The sequence below is a fragment of the Danio aesculapii genome, chromosome 9 (assembly GCF_903798145.1).
Source record: "Danio aesculapii chromosome 9, fDanAes4.1, whole genome shotgun sequence".
In the NCBI taxonomy this organism is placed as follows: Eukaryota; Metazoa; Chordata; class Actinopteri; order Cypriniformes; family Danionidae; genus Danio; species Danio aesculapii.
Window position 1 is genome coordinate 55,436,029 of NC_079443.1, and position 24,527 is coordinate 55,460,555.

At 43.1% G+C, this 24,527-nt stretch overlaps 1 protein-coding gene across 1 annotated transcript in view; it reads left to right on the top strand.

The window, feature by feature from the left end:
• Positions 1 to 24,527, top strand: part of rab3gap1 (RAB3 GTPase activating protein subunit 1) — a 58,425-nt gene that overhangs the window by 15,310 nt on the left and 18,588 nt on the right. The window contains exons 10-18 of the mRNA XM_056466031.1: positions 2,213 to 2,281; positions 3,047 to 3,120; positions 3,353 to 3,445; positions 7,599 to 7,771; positions 12,279 to 12,368; positions 14,889 to 15,061; positions 17,077 to 17,131; positions 17,343 to 17,657; positions 17,861 to 17,998. Coding sequence (XP_056322006.1) covers positions 2,213 to 2,281; positions 3,047 to 3,120; positions 3,353 to 3,445; positions 7,599 to 7,771; positions 12,279 to 12,368; positions 14,889 to 15,061; positions 17,077 to 17,131; positions 17,343 to 17,657; positions 17,861 to 17,998 — 1,180 coding nt within the window. The remainder of the gene's footprint in view (positions 1 to 2,212; positions 2,282 to 3,046; positions 3,121 to 3,352; positions 3,446 to 7,598; positions 7,772 to 12,278; positions 12,369 to 14,888; positions 15,062 to 17,076; positions 17,132 to 17,342; positions 17,658 to 17,860; positions 17,999 to 24,527) is intronic.

Sequence of the window (24,527 nt, forward strand, 5' to 3'; positions counted from 1 at the left end):
TCAGGAGGCGCTATAACCACTCTCATAGGAGAATTTTGCTCTCACCATCCAAAATAAATAAAGTTATCCAACATGTGTGCCCGATAGCTCCGCCCCTTTCGCTACCTGAGCAAACCTGCGGTCGTTGAGTGTGTGACGTGTCCATCATTCCACACTTCATGTTACCGGCTGTATGAGTGCATCATCCGGGTGATTAAAGTGCTCTTATTATTATTAGAGTTTTCAGTGTGAGTGCACTATTTATACTACAAAATGGCGTAGAGTAGTGCATAAGTATGCGGTTTGAGACGCAGTTATTGACTTCCATAGTAGCAGTCAATGAGTCTTCAGCAGGTATTAATTTGTGTTCTATAGAAGAAAGAAACTCGCACAGGTTTTGAACAGGTGAAAGGTGAGTCAATTATTGTAGGTTTAAATTGTGTGTGAACTGACCCTTTAAGCTGTGTTTCTGACACCATGTTAAGCTCATGTTAAGCTTTTGTTTCATTGATAAGCTATAGACTTGATGATCTCAGTTAAAGTGTTCAGCTCATTTCCCACCAGACTATCTTTAATGAAGTGATGTATATTTGTGATTGGGATTACAGTATAGCTGCTTTAGTTACAGTAGAGGACTGAAATTAGCATTTGTTAGGGTTAAATGACTGCTTTCTGAACAGTTTGAGCGGGATTCTTCAATTTTTTGGTGTGTTTGTTGTCCAGTAGGTGGCGCTGTGCTCAAACTCCTCACGTCTTCAGCGCATACACACACGAGTTACATTAAAAACACTTAAACCAGCCTCTCGGATGAAGAACGAGATGCTTTTCAACTCATTCTGAAAAGGCATTTTTCTGCAATGATTAGTTTTGTGGCATTTTTCTGTTCATGTGGCATACAGAAGATGATTCTCTAAAGGTTATATATATATATATGTAACAAATGTCTAATTTACAGAGTGAATAGTGAGTAAATGTCATTGTTTTCAGGTGAACTGCCTCTTGGTGGTTTTATAATAATCTGTTAAGGAGTAAAGTATTATTATTATTATATTATATAATTCTACACCATAAGCATCTAGTAAAAGAGTGTTTCTCATTGATTGAAGATTACTAACACTGAGTAAATCTGAACCCAGTGTCATTAAAGCTCAAACGTACGTCTCCTTGTGTTGTTGGCAAGCTGTGATCGGAAATGAGTTTTAGAAATGTGTTTGTCAGTATCTGCAGCTCTGGCCTGTTTTCTGCACTGCAGTCGTGGCTTTGACATACTGTAATTATACATATGTGTGATGGAGTTATGGATATCAGAGTGCCATTTATACATTAATGGTAGTTAATGCTAGCCTTTAGGATGGAAAACTACACCAATAATAGATTTTTGAAATGATTTGTCTAGCTAAATACAACTACACACGCTTGCATGTTTACAGACAGTTGACATGCATGTGTTAGTGTGAAATGGGTTTATTCTCTTTGTAAAATATCTCCCAAGTTAAGTTTAGCAGAGTGTTAGTTACACTGCATTTCCTGTAACGCTTTCCCCTCTGGTTAACGTCTTCTTTTAATAAAAGCAGCGTTCACATTTAAAACAACACTATTTTCTGGTCAATATTACTATCCTCCTTCAGTTGTCTATACACCACAGCGCTGTTATACAATGACTTGCCTAATTACACTAATCATCCTAGTTAAGCCTTTAAATGACTCTTTAAGCTGAATACTACACTGTAAACGGCTCTGTTAATGAACGGTTTCGTGTATTTTGTGTTTATTAGCGGTGGTGAATTGCATTATGGGATGTTGATCTCTGCTCTGTCCACTTCTGATGTTGAAGTCAGATCTACAGTTTAACAAAGTGACTTTTACTGACATTTTAGTGCTTTAAAATATTAATATAATGTATAATTAATAATATCTAGAGGAATGAGTCTGTAGAATAGCAGAAAATGTTTATTACAAGGTTTCTGTAGCGTAATATACAACACCAACACACACTATATAGCACTGAACACTATTACACACGTGCAGAACACACACTTCTTCACTATACTGCAATTCAGAAGCATAAATAAATGGGGAAAAATAAAACCTGAATCAGAAAATGAACACCTTTGTTCACGTCTGTACATCATCTCTCAGCCCTAAAGACCTCAGTGCATTATATTTAAATAGCTGCATGTGTGTGTTAATGACTGCAGTGTCCAGTACAGTAACTGAGATCTGTGTTTTTCAGCGAGCTTCACCTGGCGGCGACGTGGCCGAACCTGACCGAGGGCATTGTTGTGGATAACGATGTTTACTCGTGAGTATTTCTGCAGAGCGTGTTAATAATGGTGGTGTTTGGATGGAAATAGACGAGCGCTCGAATGGCTTTTTTTATAGGAGTGAGCACTGATGAATATTGATGAAGCTCCAGAACGGCTCCAGCTGATGTCAGTGTTAGATGTGTGTTTCGTCACCTGCTGGAGAACCTGTTAGCCGTAATAATTCTTCACAGCTCAGAGGAGGAAACACGCTCGCGAACGCAACGCCAGCTAAATTGATTCGCGCCGCATTATTTTACGCCTTTTAGCTTGGTGATGAAACGCTGCGCGCTGAGCCGGAGCATCACATTAACACTCTGTGCTGTTTTCAGGTGCTGTGTGTGTGTGTGTGTGTGTGTGTGTGTGTGCTGATGAACTCCTGCTTCTGAAGTGCGGAAAGAGTTTTTCAAATGCTTTTGAAGTAGAAGAGCAAACATTCACACTGTGGAGGGTGCTCGAGCCCACAGCGGAGCAATCCAACACACAAACACACACACACATACATATATAAATATGTGTGTGTGTGTGTGTGTATATATATATATATATATATGTATGTATGTATGTCCATGCATAATCACACACATACATGCATACATACACACCTATACTCATACACACAAACATAAACATAAACACACACACACACACACACACACACACAACTGTAAGTGTACTAATGTGTGTGAGCTTGCTCTGGGTCTCGTGTAAGTGTGTGAGCTCGCTCCAGCTCTTCATCTGCTCTGTTTTGTGTTGTTGTGCAGTGATCTGGATCCTCTTCAGGCTCCGCACTGGTCTGTCCGGGTGCGTACAGCAGAGAACCCGCAGTGTCTGCTGGGTAAGAGAGTCGGTGTGTGTGTGTGTGTGTGTGATGTAGTGTGTTGGTGTAAGGGAGTGCATTGGTGTGTGTGATGGTGTCTGATGGTGTGTGATGGTGTCTGCTGGTATCTGATGGAGGGTGATTGTGTGTCTTGGAGTGCGTTGGTGAGTGTGATGGTGTCTGATGAGTGTGATGGTGTGTGTGTGTGTGTGTGATGGTGTGTGTGTGATGGTGTGTTCTCTGTCCTCAGGAGAATTTCTCACCGAGTTCTTCAAGATCTGCTGTCGGAAGGAAACTACAGAGGAGATTCTGGGTAGGAGCACAGCTGAGGAGGAGGGCAAAGGTCAGCTCATATCATACTGCTGTATTCATGCTAAATATACACACACACACACACACACACACACACACACACACACACACACACACACACACACACACACACACACACACACACACACATCTAGGCCTGTGCCATACTGAGGAAATGTGCCATGATGGTAATTATAGAGATAATGATATTTCTTAAGATAACATTTCCCTAAAAAAGTGCTGTTTTGCTAGCTGTTCTTTAATCATTTATTTATTTATTTAATGATGTTAAAATAAACAGGTTAAAGATATTTTTAGATCGATTTAATTCTGTTTCAGGCTAAATATCATGTCAAGGTGCAAAAATCACTTTAAAAGGTCATTTAAACACCGAGTGAGTGTAAACCTGATATGCAGATATTCTGACTCTGATTGGCTGATGTCCTTTTCCTCTCTCGTCTCGACTCCGCCCATTAGTGTTTATTTTTTAGCTCTGGGTTCAGCTTTGGGCTCCAGCCAGAAGCACAGCAACAGCTATTGTGGAGGCGGAGTTAAAGATTGTACTACTATCTACTATGGTAATTGTGTGATATCTTGTGCAGCCGTAGTTTTCATTAAGCATCTTCCCTTTTGAGACGCAATTTCAGCCTTGTAGTTTCTTCTGTTTAGGCCAGCAGTGAAGCTGCTCTTTTTGGGTTTCTTCTTTACTTCTGCTCCACTGTCAGAATGTCCATTATTAATGTAAAATAATGCAGAATGCTTAAATGTAATTGGGAACATTTAATTCTGTTAATAAATGTAGCTTAACTTTTTATTAAACATTTTAAACCAGTAAGAGTTGATGACAGTAACAGAATTAGTGGTAGCAGAGTTGAGGAGTGGACTGTAATGAAGTTGACAGTAATGGAGTTGACAGTAGCAGAGTTGACGGTAGTGGAGTTTACAGTAACTGGGTTGTGGAGTTGACTAGTGGAGTTGAAGGTAACATAGTTGACTAACTGAGTTGTGGAGGTGACTGTAGCGGAGTTGACTGTAGCGAAGGGTGTCTGTGAGTGTGCATGTGTGTGTGCATGCACCCGTGTGTGTTCTGTGATGGGAACAGAGTTTACTGTAATTGAGTTGAGGAGTTGATGGTGGTGGAGTTGACGATAGCGGAGTTAACTGTAGTGGAGTTGAGGGTAGCGGAGTTGACAGTAACTGGGTTGTGGAGGTGACCAGTGGAGTTGAAGATAACAGAGTTGACTTGTGGAGTTGACGGTAGCGGAGTCGACGGTAGCGGAGTCGACGGTAGCGGAGTCGACGGTAGCGGAGTCGACGGTAGCGGAGTCGACGGTAGCGGAGTCGACGGTAGCGGAGTCGACGGTAGCGGAGTCGACGGTAGCGGAGTCGACGGTAGCGGAGTCGACGGTAGCGGAGTCGACGGTAGCGGAGTCGACGGTAGCGGAGTCGACGGTAGCGGAGTCGACGGTAGCGGAGTCGACGGTAGCGGAGTCGACGGTAGCGGAGTCGACGGTAGCGGAGTCGACGGTAGCGCAGTCGACGGTAGCGGAGTCGACGGTAGCGGAGTCGACGGTAGCGGAGTCGACGGTAGCGGAGTCGACGGTAGCGGAGTCGACGGTAGCGGAGTCGACGGTAGCGCAGTCGACGGTAGCGCAGTCGACGGTAGTTGAGTTGATGGAGGTGCAGTTGACAGTAGTGGAGTTGAGGAGTTGACTGTAGCAGAGTTGACTAACTGGGTTGCTGAGGTGACTAGTGGAGTTGAAGATAAAATAGTTGACTTGTGGAGGTGACGGAAGCGGAGTTTACTAATGGAGTTGATGGTAGAGGAGTTGACGGTTGACAGTAGCAGAGTTGACTATTGTATTTGAGGGAAGTGGAGTTGATGGTAGTGCAGTTGATGATAGCGGAGTTGACTGTAGCCGAGTTGAGGAGTTCACGTAGCGGAGTTGACAGTAACTGGGTTGCGGAGGTGACTTGTGGAGTTGAAGATAAAAGTTGACTTGTGGAGGTGACGGAAGTGGAGTTGACGGTTGACGGTAGCAGAGTTGACTGTAATGGAGATGAGGGTAGTGCAGTTGACGGTTTTGGACTTGACTGTAATGGATTTGAGGGTAGTGGAGTTGAGGGTAGCGGAGTTGAGGGTAGCGGAGTTGAGGGTAGCGGAGTTGAGGGTAGCGGAGTTGAGGGTAGCGGAGTTGAGGGTAGCGGAGTTGAGGGTAGCGGAGTTGAGGGTAGCGGAGTTGAGGGTAGCGGAGTTGAGGGTAGCGGAGTTGAGGGTAGCGGAGTTGATGGTAGCGGAGTTGACAGTAACTAGTGGAGTTGAAGATAACAGAGTTAACTTGTGGAGGTGACAATAGCGGAGTTGACGGTAGTGCAGTTGACGGTAGCGAAGTTGACGGTAGTGCAGTTGACAGTGGCGGAGTTGACGGTAGTGCAGTTGACGGTAGCGAAGTTGACGGTAGTGCAGTTGACAGTGGCGGAGTTGACGGTAGTGCAGTTGACAGTAGTGAAGTTGAGGAGTTGACTGTAGCGGAGTTGATTGACGGTAGCGTAGTTGACAGTAGCATAGTTGACAGTAGCGGAGTTGACATTAGTGCAGTTGACAGTAGCATAGTTGACAGTAGCGGAGTTGACATTAGTGCAGTTGACGGTAGCGGAGTTGACGGTAGCGGAGTTGACGGTAGCGGAGTTGACGGTAGCGCAGTTGACGGTGGCGCAGTTGACGGTGGCGCAGTTGACGGTGGCGCAGTTGACGGTGGCGCAGTTGACGGTGGCGCAGTTGACGGTGGCGCAGTTGACGGAGGCGCAGTTGACGGAGGCGCAGTTGACGGAGGCGCAGTTGACGGAGGCGCAGTTGACGGAGGCGCAGTTGACGGAGGCGCAGTTGACGGAGGCGCAGTTGACGGAGGCGCAGTTGACGGTAGCGCAGTTGACGGTAGCGGAGTTGACGGTAGCGGAGTTGACGGTAGCGGAGTTGACGGTAGCGGAGTTGACGGTAGCGGAGTTGACGGTAGCGGAGTTGACGGTAGCGGAGTTGACGGTAGCGGAGTTGACGGTAGCGGAGTTGACGGTAGCGCAGTTGACGGTAGCGCAGTTGACGGTAGTGCAGTTGACAGTAGTGAAGTTGAGGAGTTGACTGTAGCGGAGTTGATTGACGGTAGTGTAGTTGACAGTAGCGGAGTTGACGGTAGTGCAGTTGACAGTAGTGAAGTTGAGGAGTTGACAGTAGCGGAGTTGACGTTAGTGCAGTTGACGTTAGTGCAGTTGACGGTAGTGCAGTTGACGGTAGCGCAGTTGACGGTAGCGCAGTTGACGGTAGCGCAGTTGACGGTAGCGCAGTTGACGGTAGCGCAGTTGACGGTAGCGGAGTTGACGGTAGCGGAGTTGACGGTAGCGGAGTTGACGGTAGCGCAGTTGACGGTAGCGCAGTTGACGGTAGCGCAGTTGACGGTAGCGCAGTTGACGGTAGCGGAGTTGACGGTAGCGGAGTTGACGGTAGCGCAGTTGACGGTAGCGCAGTTGACGGTAGCGCAGTTGACGGTAGCGCAGTTGACGGTAGCGCAGTTGACGGTAGCGCAGTTGACGGTAGCGCAGTTGACGGTAGCGCAGTTGACGGTAGCGGAGTTGACGGTAGCGGAGTTGACGGTAGCGGAGTTGACGGTAGCGGAGTTGACGGTAGCGGAGTTGACGGTAGCGGAGTTGACGGAGGTGCAGTTGACAGTAGCGGAGTTGACGATAGTGCAGTTGACAGTAGTGGAGTTGACAGAGTTTGCTGTAATTGAGTTGAGGAGTTGACAGTAAAAGTGTTGACATTTTCCATCATTTTGTGTTTTAGCTCCAGATTCTAACCTCAAACCAGCCTCCACATGGCGTGCCTAATACACAGCAGTCTGCGTTTTCATCATGTTATTGTGTGTAAAGAGTGAATTGACTGAAGTATGACAGTAGCAGAGTCGACACATCGTTAATCTACTATTGGCGTCTCCTTAACAATGAGAGAAGAATAATGACACAGTGCTGTCCAGAGTTTCCCACCACAGGAAGTGACAGTTGTGCAGCCCCATCTGAATTTGTGTGTGTGTGTGTTTGTGTGTGTGTGCGTGTGTGTGTGTGCGTGTGTTTGTGTGTGTGTGTTTTTGTGTGTGTGTGTTTTTGTGTGTGTGTGTGTTTGTGTGTGCATGCAGAGAACAGTGACATCACGCAGGCACTGTCGAAACTAACAGAGCCGAGTTCTGCTGTGCCGATACACAAGCTCTCCGTCTCCAGTATGGTCCATAGCGCCCGCAAGCGCATCCGCCGGCACCGCCGTGTCCAGGAGTCGCCGCTCAACAACGACGTGCTCAACTCCATCCTGCTGGTAAAACACTGAGCATGCTGGGAAATTACCCACACACCACACCGTTCACACACACATGAGGATTCCCTCATCATTGACTCGCACTGAACACTGAGTTTCTGCTGAACACAAAGGAGGATATTCTGAACACAATAATCAGAATTAATCAGAATAATAAACAAACATCACAGTTTCCCCCACAAATAAACACTTAATTCTACTTTATAGGCCACGAATTTAGCAAAATAATCAGCTAATAAGATTAAGATCACACCACTCCCCCTATCGGCTGATTATTTTGCTCATTATAATGAAAAACTCTAAATTTTGATGAATATTTGCTTGTCTAGAAAATGCTTCTTAATTTAAGAGTGTTTAAATATTTGGACCAGTGTGTTTGCAGTGGGAATGTGAAGTGCAGATCCGTGCTCACTCTAAAGCCTGTTTCACACCACACGCCAGAGCAGCGCGTGTATTTTCAGTATCCAACAGATTAGAGCTTTCATACCGCACACAGAAGACTGCCTCCGCGCTGCTGACTCGTTGCTCACGCACTGCTCTCGCGTGCGGTGTGAAACAGTCATAAACACTAATATTACCATTAGTGCATTGTGTGTTAGATGTGAATCCAATTAGGACTACAAACACTACAATAATGGCGGCCATGTAAGACTTTACAGTTAAATAGAGTCTAAAAGAAGATATTGGTGTCATGTTTTCTGCTATATTTCATCTGCAACTTTTATAAAGATGCGTTTGTTCAACTTCTCTCCATGAAACACTCCTGAATGTCAGATTAACCCGCTGCTGCTGAATCTGCAGTATTGTAGATAATTAAATATGAATGATGTCATGTGATCAGATGATTGACAGGTGCCGTAACTAAGCAACAGAACGCTCTATTATAGTGACGAAGCAGTTTGTCCCAAACCTCGTCTACACACACACACACACACACACACACACACACACACACACACACAGAAGTATGCACTATTTCTGCACCAAAAAAGTATGTAGTTTTAGTATGTCACAACACTCGACAAATTGGGACTCAGCATGTGTTTTGGGCTCATAATAGTATGACGTGCCACATCAGAAGCCGAGCATATACAGCTTCAGCGTGTGTAGTTTACCTGCTGCACTAAAGTTAAGCTAACCTACAGATGCATTCGTGTCTGTGAGCGCTGACGATGTCACACACGCTGCTGATTAATTACCATAAAGCAGGCTGATGTTTATCTCAGGCGCCCGTCTCTCATTGGCTGTTGGAGTCACAGACACTCGCTGATTAAAACCTGCCAGATGATTCGCTCAGCGTATTTGCATATTTAGTTATTTAGGTGTCTGCAGCGGCTCCCAATGAGTTTATCTCAATATATTCTTAATTAATTGACGAAGTGAAAGTTCTGCTATCGTTTACTCATTATTCATGCGTTCAAACACAAAGGAAGATCTGCTGGAGAATGCTGGAAACAGTGAGGACATGAGGAGGAAATCATGGGTGAACTATTTATGTTTATTGTTTTCTTCTGCATTGTGTACTCAAATCTATCCCTGATACGCTGAAGCTGAATGTTGGACATCTTTGCTTTAGTCTTCAGTCACACATCAGAAATCCCCCAAAAATATGAACCCAAAGAGCAGATTTCAGCATTTATTATCAAGGTATCCAGCAAAACTGGATAATAGACAGATTTGAAGTGTTTTAATTATTGATCATCATCCTGTGACATTTTAATTCTTTTAAGATTATTTCCCAAGTGCTGTTTAACAGTGCGAGGACATTTTTCACAGTATTTCCTTTCCTGCTTTTCTTCTGGAGAAAGACTTATTTGGATCAGTTCATCTGGAATAAAAATTATATTTTAATAAATGCAAAAGAACTGCTGTGGTCAATAACATTAGCCTGTTTAAGGATTCATCATACTGCCTGCCATCATGGCAAAGACAAAAGAAATGACCTATGAGAGGTGCAGCGCTTCAGTCTCCTCACGGGTCAGTATGTATCACAGTTTTAGGGTCACTGTTTCTGTACGGTACGGTTTGTGCTATGCTTAAAAAAAAAGGCCAAAGAACAATAAACATATTTATTGGGTAGCAAACACCTGACAGTGCAACACAGATGAAAGACAAATGTGGTCAAATAAATTACTTAATTAAAGAGAAAACGCAGAAATTCCGCCGTTTTCTATCTTACATCTCGACTCAACAGTCTCAACCCATTATACAGATAATAATGATGTCAACATGTCTTTATAACTGAGCACTTTTAGAGTATTGATTACCTGTTTACATTATGCTTGCATTACCAAGGCAACTCATTTTCATTTATGATTTCTAACTGATTATATTATGACCCAGAGAGCTCCGTTTCACTAATCAGCACCGTCGTAGTAAATGAAACTTAAGCAAAGAGAGAGCGCTCGGCTTATCTCTCTTAATTCAGCGGGAACAGTCAATCGAGAAGAAAACTGCTCTTAGCAGACAGCGGGTACAGAGTGAATAGCGGGAGTGATCGGGTGTGGAAGAACACCCAGCAGAAGCGGGACTGAAGTAACCTGCTGTATGTCTGCGTCCACATGGGACCTCTGATCTTTCAGCAACAACAAAAAACAGCATTTGTTCTGTTTTAGTGTCTGAATTTACATCGAGTGTCTGTTGAAATACTGACGGCAGTGCGCTGTGATTTACACTGTATCTCCTTCACTTGCCATGCTGAAACACAGAAACTCCACACACACACACCGAAATGTGATGTCAACAACAGATTTACATACTAAGAGCTGATTGGACTGGTCTTTGCATGTCCAATGCATGTGAAAGGTTATTAGAAGCGTACAAAGGCGGGACTTTCTTGCTTTGTTGCCGTTGTTTTTATTAACAAACCAAAATTAATAATGCGTATTCTGAAGCGCGGATCACAGGGCGTACCGAACCGTGGGAGGACAACAGGACGAAACGTTTTTTTTTTTTTTTAATACAGAGAACCATTGCATTCCTACATATTTTATTTTATATATATATAACCTACTATATTATCAATTAGCCATTAAAACTATTGGGCTCTGTTTTAACAATCTAAGTGTAAAGTCTAAAGCTCATGGCGTAAAAGCATTAAGGGCGTATCGAAATCCACTTTTGCTATTTTAAGGATGAAAAACTATGCTCTGTGCACCGGCGTATGTTCTAACAGGGTTGGGCTTATTCTCTTCATGAGTTCTGGGTGTGTTTTGAGCACAATGTGCATTAAACCAATCAGAGTCTCGTCTCTCATTCCCTTTAAGAGTCAGTTGTGTCGCTCCATGGTGCATTTGCTATTTACATGACGACTTTATAAGTGTGAAAACTGAACGCTTCACTAGAGAAAACAGTTAAACAGAGCATCTGCAGTGCGAGGATAAAGAACCAGCCTCCTCCATTCAGCCTCTTTACTTTCTCTTTACTTTACTCCTTTACTTTGGTGGAGTGAGGAAACGGTGGAAACTTACTCCACTGAACACATCCATCAGCCCACATATTTAATTTCCTTTGTTAAGCACAAAGATTTGCTTTAAAACTATTTCTAAATTCAGTTCTAATCTCCAGCAGAGGAATAAATGAACAATAATAATGAAGTGTGGTCAAAACACTGAGTTATATCCAAACACACACGTCCTGTTCTGATGCCCCATATGGTGATGAAGACGTCTCCAAAACCCCACAGCTGGACACATCTACACTTGTGTTTATTAAAACAGATATAAATCTGCAGATAATCAATAATACTGCTGATAATAATCACATTATACAGATGCAGATGGTCATGAATATACTGATAAAGCCCCCCGAGGTGAAGAAGGCCTGGAGGCAGTGCTGTTTATATTGATGGAGAGAATCATCATTTCTGGATCATTTTAATCCTTTAATTGATATTTGTGTGTTGCTGATCATCCTGTGTGTATTCAGCAGTGTGTAAGCGTTTAGACCTGCACAGGTGTATAACTAACACACTCTGCTGGACTTTAGAGCAGCTTTTAGTTGGTCAGTGGTGCTGTTGGTCTATGTCAGCTCCTCAGAATAGCAGCGCTCCAACAATCCGCCTTAACACACCTCCTTTATAGACCAGCACACACATGAGTCCACAGAGCGGCGCAGATGGGTTTACTATTAAAGACATCTTGAGCCTTACTTTGCCGGGTGTATAGGAGCCTTTATGTTTAAAAGCATCTCTGGCAGTTAGCTGTACAGATGTTGAGGTGATGTGCTGTTCAAACATGCAGTGTGTGTAAAATTTACTCTGATCTTCTATGTGAAGCTGCTTTGACACAATCTACATTGTAAAAGCGCTGCACAAATAAAGGGGAATTGAATTGAAAGATTTGAATTTGAGGTTTTATGTTGAAAATATTTGATTGATTGTTCTTTAAAACAACATGGTAAAAGTTTTATGTGTGCGTGTGCGTGTGTGTGTGGTGCGTGTGTGTGTGTGTGTGTGTGTGTGTGCGTGCGTGTGCGTGTGCGTGTTTGTGTGGTGTGCGTGTGTCAGTATCTGTTCCCTGATGCAGCTCTGGATAAAGCAGACGTGAGTGAGGTCAGACCGCCGCAGCACAGCCCAGACAGACAATCAGAGGATTACGTGAGTCTGAACACACACTCTCACACTCTGGTTCAGATTGATTCAGTTTTACATTACAGATGCACTGAAACCAAAATTCTGGATGCACATGACCCAATACTGAACATTTCTTGTTATAACTGTTTATTATTTTCCTAAATAATGTAACGTCATTTTGGAAGACTGTTAAAAGAGGAGGCGGTACGGTGGTGCAGTGATTACCACCGTGGCCTCACAGCAAAAAGGTTGCTGGTTTGAGTCCCAGCTGGGTCAGTGTGTGTTTCTGTGTGGAGTTTGCATGTTCTCCCCGAGTTGGTGTGGGTTTCCTCTGGGTGCTCCGGTTTCCCCCACAGTCCAAACACATGCGCTATAGGGGGATTGATCAACTAAACTGGCCATAGTGTATGAGTGAGAGTGTATGGGTGTTTCCCAGTACTGGGTTGCAGCTGGAAGGTCATCCGCTGTGTAAAACATATGCTGAAATAGTTAGCGGTTCATTCTGCTGTGGCCACCTCTGATAAATAAAGAGACAAAGCTGAAGGAAAATGAATGAATGAATGTTTACAGGGGTGGTCCACTACGATATCATATTTTAAAGTCATATTTGGATGTGGAATGAAGCTGTGTGAACATAAACAACATCTCTGAATGTAAGACGCTAAAGTTCAATGCAAAGGGAGACCTTGGCTTTTACAGAGTTAGTTTAGCAAAGCCTACAGCCAACGAAGTTTGGGGACTACAAAACAAAACATCCGGGTCAGTGATGGCACTGCAACATTAGAAGCAGAGAAAGCTAAACACTCTGCTGTTTTCACAGAACTTGTTCTGTTTCTGTATTTGAGCTTCCAAAGGACACAGCACACAGAGAGAGAAGTGCTTACTATATATTCATAATTATATTCCAGAGAATTATAAAAAAGAGAAAGTTCTCTAGCAAATAACAAAGACCAGAGTCTCCCGAGTCTCTCTAAGTTCAGTGCCAAAAACTCCTCACAGAAGGTGGCTTCATGTGGGTGATATTGAGAGTATAGTAACTAAAATAAAAGGTAAAAGTAATGAAATAATAAGGTTTTATCTTTTATTTGAGTATTTTATGATGCACATCCAGTTAGGTTTATTTGTTTGATAAACAAAGCAAGTCTCATTTATTACGTCTAATAAAAGACAGAAGCCATCACTTGGGTTATAAACTCTGTATTTCTGTGCCTGCAGATTGCCTGAGGGCCAATAATAAGTGCTATACAGTTAACATGAGAATAACAGGCGAGCCAGTAGATAACAGCAGGCCTGTAGTCAGCCTGGTGAAAGGGCTGGTTCTTTATTTCTCAAAAAGTGGAGCGTTGTGCAGTTCTACGCCTCAGTTTCTATTTAACTATGAGATTTAAATACTGTATTTAATGACATGTTTTTGCTGGATTAGCTGCTCAGATGTCATCATGACCACACTTCTTTATGTACTACAAATATTTACTAAAAACTGCAATTAAAAAAAATAAAATGAGACTAATTATTACAATACAAATGTATTACATCATATATCATTAGGAAAAATAGCCATCTGTTAAAGTTTTAAAGGAAAAACTGTAGCCTACTGTCATTTATTAAACTAAACTCAAACTGGCCAGCACATTCAACTGTCCTCAGTCACAATTTGGCCATCTCAATTAAAAATAAAATAATAATAATTAATTCTCCAGATATTTTCTGGCCTCTTTGGTTAAAAAAGGAACATTTGAAAATTCCTGGGTATCAGCAATAGCCAAAATATATTCATATTACTTTAATATGGTCAGCTTCTGGTGCTTCACACCTTTTTATTGCTCATTTGTATTTCAGGAATAAGGTGCAAGATTTAGATTTATTTACCTGTAAAATGTTTTCTCTGTTTCAGAACAATACAGTAGTGAAAGAAGACTTCTCTTACATCAGATTATAGTCTACTGAAGCAACAGCCGGTAGAGGATTACGTTTGGTCTTAAAGCTTTATTCGATGGATTATTTTCATTATTTATGATGGCATAGCAGTCAAAATAGGACAAATGAGCTCATATATGGGACAATTCTGGACCTTTGTCAGTGAGGGTGGGTCCCAGATCAGCTTCTGAAGTGGTTTTGAGCGATCAGATTTATATCCAATCAGAATAAAACGAATGAAGTGACCAAACAGCCTCAAAAGCACAGACATGTTTAAAATAACCCTTTATTACAATATATATTGAATATAAATCTATTATATTAGTTATGTAATGTATATTATATAATATTAAATTACATTTAAAAAATAAAAGGACAAATTCTGGCCCTGTTGGCTGTGGGTGAACCCCCCTGACTATGGGCATGAGTAGTGTAAATAAACTGAAGTGTTATCATGTGATCCGCCATATGAAGGTGAAGTGTGTCAGAAATAAACCTGCCTCGCCTTACAGCTGAAAACCAAAATATATGACAGTTTCAGCCGATCATTTTTGGATTCAGAATATTCGGTGCGTCCTGATTGTGAGTTCCTGTGCTGTAGATGTGTGTGTGTGTCTGTGTGTGCAGCATCTCTACAATCAGCTGAAGTCGGCTCCGTCGGACAGCCTGACGCACCGGCTGGCACTCTGCATCTGCATGGTGAACTTCCATCACGGAGGAGTGCGCGCTGTCGCCCACCTGTGGCAGGAGTTTGTGCTGGAGATGAGATACCGCTGGGAGAACAACTGCCTCATCTACGGGTCTGACACACACACAGAGACACACACACACATATGCAAACACACACACACGTATACATACAAAAATACAAGCACACACACACGACGGAAGAATACAGTGCTGATGTACACTGGCAGATCTGTTGCTGCTGTTGTAAACCAGTTACACACACACACACACACACACACACACACATACACACACACACGATGGAAGAATACAGTGCTGATGTACACTGGCAGATCTGTTGCTGCTGTTGTAAACCAGTTACACACACACACACACACACATACACACACACACATGACGGAAGAATACAGTGCTGATGTACTCTGGTAGATCTGTTGCTGCTGTTGTAAACTAGTTACACACACACACACACACACACACTTATCCTGCTCTCATCATAACCCTAATTTTGTACTGAAGGCAAAAAATGTAAATAATATATTTGTGTAAATATTATATATATATAGTGTGTGTGTGTGTGTGTGTGTGTGTGTGTGTGTGTGTAAATCAAGGTTATTAAAGTTAATGGAAACGAACAAAAAAACAAAAACTAGAATAGAAAAATTATTGTTGTTTACTAAAATAAAAATATAAACGAGAGTTATTTAAAAACTAGAACTGACTGAAACTGTGTTGTGTTCATACAAAACTAACTGAAACTACCTAAAATCATAGCAGAAACCGCTTTCGTTTTCATCTTTGTAAAGTATTTAATACACAAGCCTTTTAGAAGAGAGTATCTTTACTTCGCGATGCCTGGTGTTTGAGCCGTACGGCACATTGGAGTCTATAATCCTGCTGCCATTGGCCAGATCAAGCTGGTCCTCATCCAGTCAGTCCTCGCTGTTGCTCCAGTGACAAAAAACAACAGCTGGACCTGACAGCAGCACAGTGACAGTGTTAAATACGACCCGAGCAGACACTAAAAAGTGTAATAAACCCAATAATGGGTTTTATTTCTGTATTAGTGATCCTGATCGCAAACAAATCTTTTTAACCGGATCTTCTAAGTGAATCAGTTGATCTAGTTCACCAAATCAAACTGAATCATTTTAATGATTCGCGTCTCCAGTAAGAACTGCCCACAAAGACTTGCTTAACATGCCTGATACCCTCTGACTCGAAATTACCCACTATATACTGAGTTATTCAGTTATTAGAACAGTACACAGAGATCAGATTGGAGAGCAGGTTAACTCATAATAATGCATGTGTGATTCAGTGAACCGAACACAAACAGTACAGGACAGCCTGCTGTGACTGAGCTAAACTTGAACAACTGCAGCGCGGGTAAACCGAGGGCTTACTGAGAGGATCTGGTGAAGTTTATTTCATAACAGAGAGTCCTAATGGAGTTTAAATAAGTCAGTCATGCTTCAGTCGGGTTGTGGAACTTAATTTGAAGAAACTGTTCAGATCATGCTGATGTTGAACTGACTGAAATTAGGATTGCTGAATACTTATTTCTGATATGCTGAGCCCAAACCTGGGAGGATTGTCATGACAGATCCGGATTACAGAAAGCATCTGAACTTCCCGTCACTACTGTGTATCTAATAAACTAAACTAAAACTAGGCCATTTCAAAATATAGAAACTAATAAAACTAGTAGATCTGCCTCTAAAACTGAATAAAACTGAAAATAAACAGTCAAAACGAAATAAACACTAATGAAAAATCCTAAACTATTATAACCTGTGTGTGTGTGTGTGTGTGTGTGTGTGTGTGTGTGTGTGTGTGTGTGTGTGTGTGTGTGTGTGTGTGTGTGTGTGTGTGTGTGTGTGTGTGTGTGTGTGTGTGTGTGTGTGTGTGTGTGTGTGTGTGTGGTGTGTGTGTGTGTGTGTGTGTGTGTGTGTGTGTGTGTGTGTGTGTGTGTGTGTGTGTGTGTGTGTGTGTGTGTGTGTGTGTGTGTGTGTGTGTGTGTGTGTGTGTGTGTGTGTGTGTGTGTGTGTGTGTGTGTGTGTGTGTGTGTGTGGTGTGTGTGTGTGTGTGTGTGTGTGTGTGTGTGTGTGTGTGTGTGTTTCAGACTGGCGAGCGGACCTCCTGATCTCAGATGTTGTCTACTTCATCAAAAACTACAGGTGAAGATCCACTGCTACTGTCCAGAACACACACACAATGACGCACTCGTTTGTTTAGAGGAGTGTGTGTACAGTTCCTGCTGTAATGATGAGGGCTTCAGTGTTAGAAACACATACGAGATGAGGAGGATACATGAACATGAACATACATGAACAGGACTGAACATAACCTCTACACACACTTCTTTATGCGTGTGTGTGTGTCCTCCAGATGCTGAACTGCTGCATTGAGCGCAAGAGAGCAAGGGATGATGGGAAGAAGAGCGGCGCGTCAGACGGGACCCGAGACAGGAGCCGTGTGGTGCCGGAGGGGGCTGGGCCTGCTGAGGCCCCTGGGAAATCCTGGGACTCCTGGAGCGACAGTGAGGACGAGTTCTTCGAGTGTGTGAGCGACACGGAGGAGATGAAGGAGGACAAGGAGGAGGCGGAGAACAGGAGCAGGAGTAAACCTGAGGGACGCCTGCAGCCGCACGGCACACACACACTGCTGAACACACAGGAGCCGCTCTACATACCTGTCACACAGGTGAACACACACACACACATGCTGTGAGCATGTCCTCATTTCTCAATAGGCTTCTAAATGACCCAGAATGAGTTTATTCCTGCACCGTCTCCTGTGAGGGTCCAGTCTGGTGTAGGGGAGAGTGGACAGGGCAGGATACAAACTATGGAAGGCAATGGGGTGTCCCCACCACTGACAGAAACGGGTCTGTGTGTGTGCTGTAGGAGCCGGCGCCCATGACGGAGGACCTGCTGGAGGAGCAGTCGGAGGTTCTGGCTAAACTGGGCACATCAGCTGAAGGAGCTCACCTGCGCGCACGCATGCAGAGCGCCTGCCTGCTGTCTGACATGGAGTCCTTCAAGGTGACACACACACACACACACACACACACACACACACACACACACACACTCACACACACAGCTCACCTGTGCTCATGGATGGAGAGGGCATGCCTGCTGTCAGACATGGTGTCCTTCATGGTGACACACATACCCTCACACACACTCACACACTCTCTCTCTCTCTCTCTCTCTCTCTCTCTCTCTCTCACACACACACACACAGCTCACCTGTGCGCATGGATAGATAGAGCATGCCTGCTTTCAGACATGGTGTCCTTCAAGGTGACACACACACACACACACACACACACACTCTCACACACAGCTCACCTGTGCGCATGGATAGATAGAGCATGCCTGCTGTCAGACATGGTGTCCTTCAAGGTGACACACACACACAAACACACACACACACACACACACACACACACACACTGTCGGTCTCTGTCAGCTGTAATCACTGACTCTGCTGTGTCCAGTGTATGATCACAGATGCTGTCAGGACACAGAAAACACACATTCTGCTTTAATAAATCATGAAAAGTTCTGCTGCTGTTATGAGGAGGTGTGTGTGTGTGTGTGTGTGTGTGTGTGTGTGTGTGTGTGTGTGTTCACTATTATTCTCAGCTCAAAATCACAGTCAAGAGCGGTGTCTGAGAGAGCTCACAGTGCTGCAGATAGAGCTGGTTTGCTGTTCTGTATGGTTGCTGGTTACTGGTAGGATGTTCTACAACCACACACCAGAGAGAGTCAGGACAGTGTGGAAAACTACTTTGACTAGAAAATACAGCAAACATTATTTAATGTTCCTCAGGATGTTTTTAAGTATCGCACATTCCAGTTTTGGTTCCTGCAACACATTTTGAATAAGTTGTATCAGTAAAGTATTTATCACTGTGTAATGTTGCCGCTCCTGTACACAACACTTACAGGCGTTTAAGGACTGAACACAGCAAGTGATGAAGTGTTTCAGGTGTAATTCTGTCCCATTCCTCCTGCAAACCAGTCTTGAGGTGGGCAACAGTACGGAGTCTTCACTGTCGCATTCTACCCTTCAAAATGCTCCACACATTCTCTATTGGAGACAGGTCAGGACTGCAGGCAGGCCAGTCCAGTATCTGTATCCTCTTCCTCTGCAGCAGGACTTAGTAATGTGTGCAGAACGTGGTTTTGAAGAAGGCAGCATATTGAGCTCCAGAATCCCTCTGTGCTGTTCAGCATTAATGGAGCATCACAGAAGTGAAGTTACCTTTGCCAAGAGCACTGACACAAGCCCAGACCATGACAGACCCTGGCTTTTGGACTTGTTGCTGGTAACAGTCTGGATGATCCTTTTCTTCTTTGGTCCGGAGCACACAGCGTCCATTTCTCCCAAAAACACCTGAAACACTGCTTCATCTGAGCACAGTACACGTCTCCACTGTGTGATGGTCCATCCCAGAGAAGTGGACGGCGCTTCTGGACACTGTTAACATAGGGCTTCCTTTTGGCACAGTACAGCTTTGGCTGGCGTTTGTGGATGTGACTCTGTATTGTGGTACTTGTCAAAGGTTTACCGCAGTAGTCCTGAACCCATGTGCTGATCTGGCTCATAGATGAATGAGGATTCTTGATGCAGCGCCCCCTGAGGGGTCGGAGGTCACGGTTGTTCAGCTTAGGCTTGCGCTCTTGTCCTTTACGCACTGAAACTCCTCCGGATTCTTCAATCTTTAATGATGTTCTGCACTGTTGAAGGTGAAATATCCACATGTCTTCCTCTCTTTCTCTGAGGAACATTGTGGTTAAACATCTCAATCATTTCCTCTCATATCTGTGGTCAAACTGGCGATCCTCGGCCCATCTCTGCTCCTAAAGGACTAGACCTTTACTGATGCTGCTTTTGTAGCAGATCATGATCACACTCACCTGTTGACATCACCTGATTCACATCATTATTCAGCAGGTCACCTGATCACTGCCCTGAACTGATGTGCTGCAGCTCTGAATGACATTAAAGATGTATATTAGTGCTGCACAACTGCAATGTAAGCCTGTGTGGTTATATGACTGGACAATATTATGATAATATTAACACACACTCTCTGAGAACAGTTTAGTAATTTCTGTGCTGCTAACAAAACAAACAAAAAAGATAGGATATCACATTTAGTAAACATTATTGTCTTGTTTTCTGATATAATGAAGTGAGTTTTTCCTTAAAGCAAGCAAAATAATCTGCCAATGGGGTGAGCAGAGTAATCTTGTTCTCTCTTTGAAATATGTTAATTTCACCAACCCCATTGGCAGATTATTTTGCTTAATTTAATGAAAAACTCTCTTATTTTCAGCATTTTATTTCAGAGATGAGAGGTTTTTTTTTTAACTGGTCTAGAAATGCTTCTTGATTTAAGAATTTTCAATATTTTGATGCAGTAAGAGAACTTAAGAACAGCAGTTTTATTTTCTGATTGCTGATGTTGGATTGTAGACTGTATGTGGAGATTTGAGATGAGCGTGATCAGATTATACTGCTGCACATCTCCTCTTAGGAATCCACTCTTCACCTTTTAAAGAAGCATCATTCATTTCCATAAGCACCCTATCTTCAGCGCTGAATTCTCCCGCAGTGTTCTGCTGTGCACAGACCCCTGAGATCAGCCTGATGTCCCTGTTCCTGTGCTGTGCAGTGAGAATGAACGCCGGGGGCGAGACCCATGCGGAAAGGTGACATTCAGTGTCTGTTCTGCCTCGGTTTCTCCTGTTCAACTGCCCTACAAACTGCTCTAATTTCCTGCTGCTGGTGTTCCGGCAGCGGCGGCGTCCGCTGTGAGCGCAGTAAATGGCCCCGTTAGCTGGAGATGGCCTCTAAATTTAGCTCAGCGCTGTCTGTAATTGTGCCTAGCCAAGCAGAATTTGGCATTTTGGCTTTAATTGTCATCTCCCGGGGGCTGAAGAGCAGAATATGATGAATGTGGCGTCTTCAGACTCTGACGGCTTGCTCGCTCGCACACCATCAAACCCTGAGCCGAGCTGAAGATGACGGAGCGAGAGGAGGAAGAGCAGAATCTACAGCTTCACCAGCAGCACATCTGGAGACTTGCTAAGGGGCTCAGAAGTGTTGCTAGGCAGTTGCTAAGATGTTGTTAATGGTTGCTAGGCTGTTGCTTTGTGTGTTTGCCAAGCAGTTGGTAAGATATTCTAAATGGTTGCTAGGCAATTAGTTAGATGTTCTGAATAATTGCTAGGTTGTTATTATGATGTATGGTTGCTAGGCTGTTTGAAATATGTTGTAAATGGTTGCTAAGAACTTGGTAAGATATTCTAAATGGTTGCCATGCTGTTACTATGATGTAAAGTTGCTAGACAATTGGTGAGACGTTCTAAATGATTGCAAGGCACTGTTCTGATTGTGATTGTGATGCAGTAATGTGCAGCTTTCGTAAAGCTGGTGTCAAACAATAATTGGTGTGAAAATCGCTATACAATTCAACTTGAACTGAATATTGCGATGTACGGTTGCTAGGCAGATGATAAGACATCTTAAATGGTTGCTAGGCAGTTGGTAAGATGTTGTAAAGGGTTTTTAGGCTGTTACCATGATTTATGGTTTCTAGGCATATAGTAAGTTATTCTAAATGGTTGCTAGGCAGGTTGTAAGATCTTCTGAATGGTTGCTAGGCAGTTGGTTAGATGTTAATGGTTGCTAGGCAGTTGGTTTGATGTTGTAAATGGTTGCTAGGTTGTTACTATGGTATATGGTTGCTAGACAGATAGTAAGAAGGTCTATATGGTTGCTAGACTGTTGGTAAGATGATTGCTAGACAGATAGTAAGATAGTCTAAATGGTTGCTAGGCAGTTAGTTAGATGTTGCAAATAGTTGCTAGGCAGTTGGTTAGATGTTAATGGTTGCTAGGCAGTTGGTTTGATGTTGTAAATGGTTGCTAGGTTGTTACTATGGTAAATGGTTGCTAGACAGATGGTAAGAAGGTCTATATGGTTGCTAGACTGTTGGTAAGATGATTGCTAGACAGATAGTAAGATAGTCTAAATGGTTGCTAGGCAGTTAGTTAGATGTTGCAAATAGTTGCTAGGCAGTTGGTTAGATGTTAATGGTTGCTAGGCAGTTGGTTTGATTTTGTAAATGGTTGCTAGGTTGTTACTATGGTAAATGGTTGCTAGACAGATGGTAAGAAGGTCTATATGGTTGCTAGACTGTTGGTAAGATGATTGCTAGACAGATAGTAAGATAGTCTAAATGGTTGTTAGGGAGTTGGTTAGATGTTATAAATGGTTGCTAGGCAGTTGTTTAGATGTTGTAAATGGTTGCTAGGTTGTTACTATGATATGGTTACTACACAGATGGTAAGAAAGTATATATGGTTGCTAGGCAGTTGGTAAGATGTTGTAAATGGATGCTAGGGTGTTACTATAGTGTGTAGTTGTTGGGTAACTGGTCAGATGTTTTAAATGGTTGCTAGACTGTTACTATCCTGTATGTTTGCTTGGCTGTTACTATCCTGTATGGTTGCTAGGCTGTTACTATCCTCTATGGTTGCTAGGCAGTTGGTTAGATGTTCTGTAGGTTTTCATCATACCTCTGCCTGTGAGAGTGGTTAAGCTCATAGCAGTAGAGTCTGAAGGGGGCGGGGCATGTCAGACACTAGGGAGCATCTGATTGGTCAGGAGATTTGATGACAAACTGAAGTATGAGGAGACCGAATAATCACTGATCCATTTATGCGGAGGAGACGAACTGCAGACTGTCAGGGCTTGAAATTAACTTTTTTCTTGGTAGCGCTGGTGCTCCTAACTCCTAAATTAGTGGCACCCACCAAAAATTACAAGCACAGTTACTACACGTTTAATATGAACAGATTATGAACAGATTTATTGCATGTGAAATCAACTCTAACAAACTGATGAAACACAAATGTGCCTGCGCTCACCGGCCCTGCATGCACTGCTTAGTGTGAATGAGATGAACTGAGGTAACGATAATAACTGTGCTGTTCTCACGGGTGCTGTCTGATATTGCACAGATGATATTGACATGTAACGTATTATCTGCAGGCGTCATCTTAATAACAGTAACGGTCTTCATGAGCTGCAATATTAGTTTGACCTCAGTGAATGCATGCTCTTTAGCGATGTGCCAGTCGCACGGCTAACAGCACTGTAATGATTAAATGAAGGATTAAATAGAGTCTCTGTCTCAGTCTACAACACTGTTACCTGGAAACTCCGTCCCACCGGCTTTACAGTGAATGCTTTAGTGATTTTCACAGCGAACTTTAACCACTGGAAGTCTTTATCCACTCTTCCAAAAGTGTAAACGCTGGATTAGCGTTCAGCACATGATCACTGATCAGATGTGCCATTATTGGTAACTTAAGGTGGTTTCTAAAACTGAATCTCTCAGTGTTGCCTTCATTCTTAAAGGCTTAAAGGCAGGGCGGGCATTGCAGGCTTTGTTTACTGCAGCAAGTTGACCTGTCAACTGTTTTAAACTATTCCTGAACTCTGCGTTTTGCAAAGATGTCTACTGTGTGAATGCCAAATCTGTGCATGCGGTGAACATTTGCAGTGAAAGCCGGTCGCACGACAACAATTTCATGCACTCGCACAAATGCTCCCAAATATATTTTGGGGTCGCATAGATAATATTTTGTGGTGCAAATGCGACCAAAACACTGGCAATTTCAATCCCTGACTGTAGATGTTTAAATCTTCTGTTTTGGTGACACTACAGATATTATAGATTTAGCATATCCTGAAGACTAACACACTGATACTAACATCACATTTACAAACTACAACTCCTGCAGTTATTATATCATTATATACTCATCTGTTCCACGCCAAACACTGTATCGGGCATTGATTACAAGTATGTGTTGAGGGAAATATATTGCGACACTCACTGTTCTGGTTTTACTGCCCTCCACAAGTGTCCAGACTGTTGCTAAGGTGTCGTAAATGGTTGCTATGCTACTGGTAGGATGTCAGCAGCTCCTGCTTTGAGGACTGTTGTTCCTCAGTGTGTTCAGTGTTGTGATCTGATGCGAGTGTGTGTGTTCAGATGTGTGTGTGTGCATCATTATATCTGCTCCGCGTGTCTCAGTAATTATGGCGTATGAAAGCGTGCAGGACTTCAGCGACGGGCAGAAAGGTCATCCTGTGGAAGTTCTTCAGCTCATTTACAATAGAGCTGTGTGCTGAAGCTCACTGCAAAACACAATCACTCTGATTATTCAAGCGTGTGTGTGTGTGTGTGTGTGTGTGTGTGTGTGTGTGTGTGTGTAAATATACATGTGTCTCTTCATTTATTTGATCCAAAGTTCTGCAGAATCAGTGACTCTCTCTGTTTGAATATATAAAAAATGTCATTGATGCACCATTACTGCAGCCTCATGATCCTTCAGTAGTCACTCTAACACTCATTTATTATTATTATTATGTTGACGTTGGCGTTCAGAAGTACAGTGTTTATCTGAAAGAGAAATCTTTTATGACATGTGAAATGTCTTTAATATCAATCTTGATCAATTGTTTATATTTCACAGATAA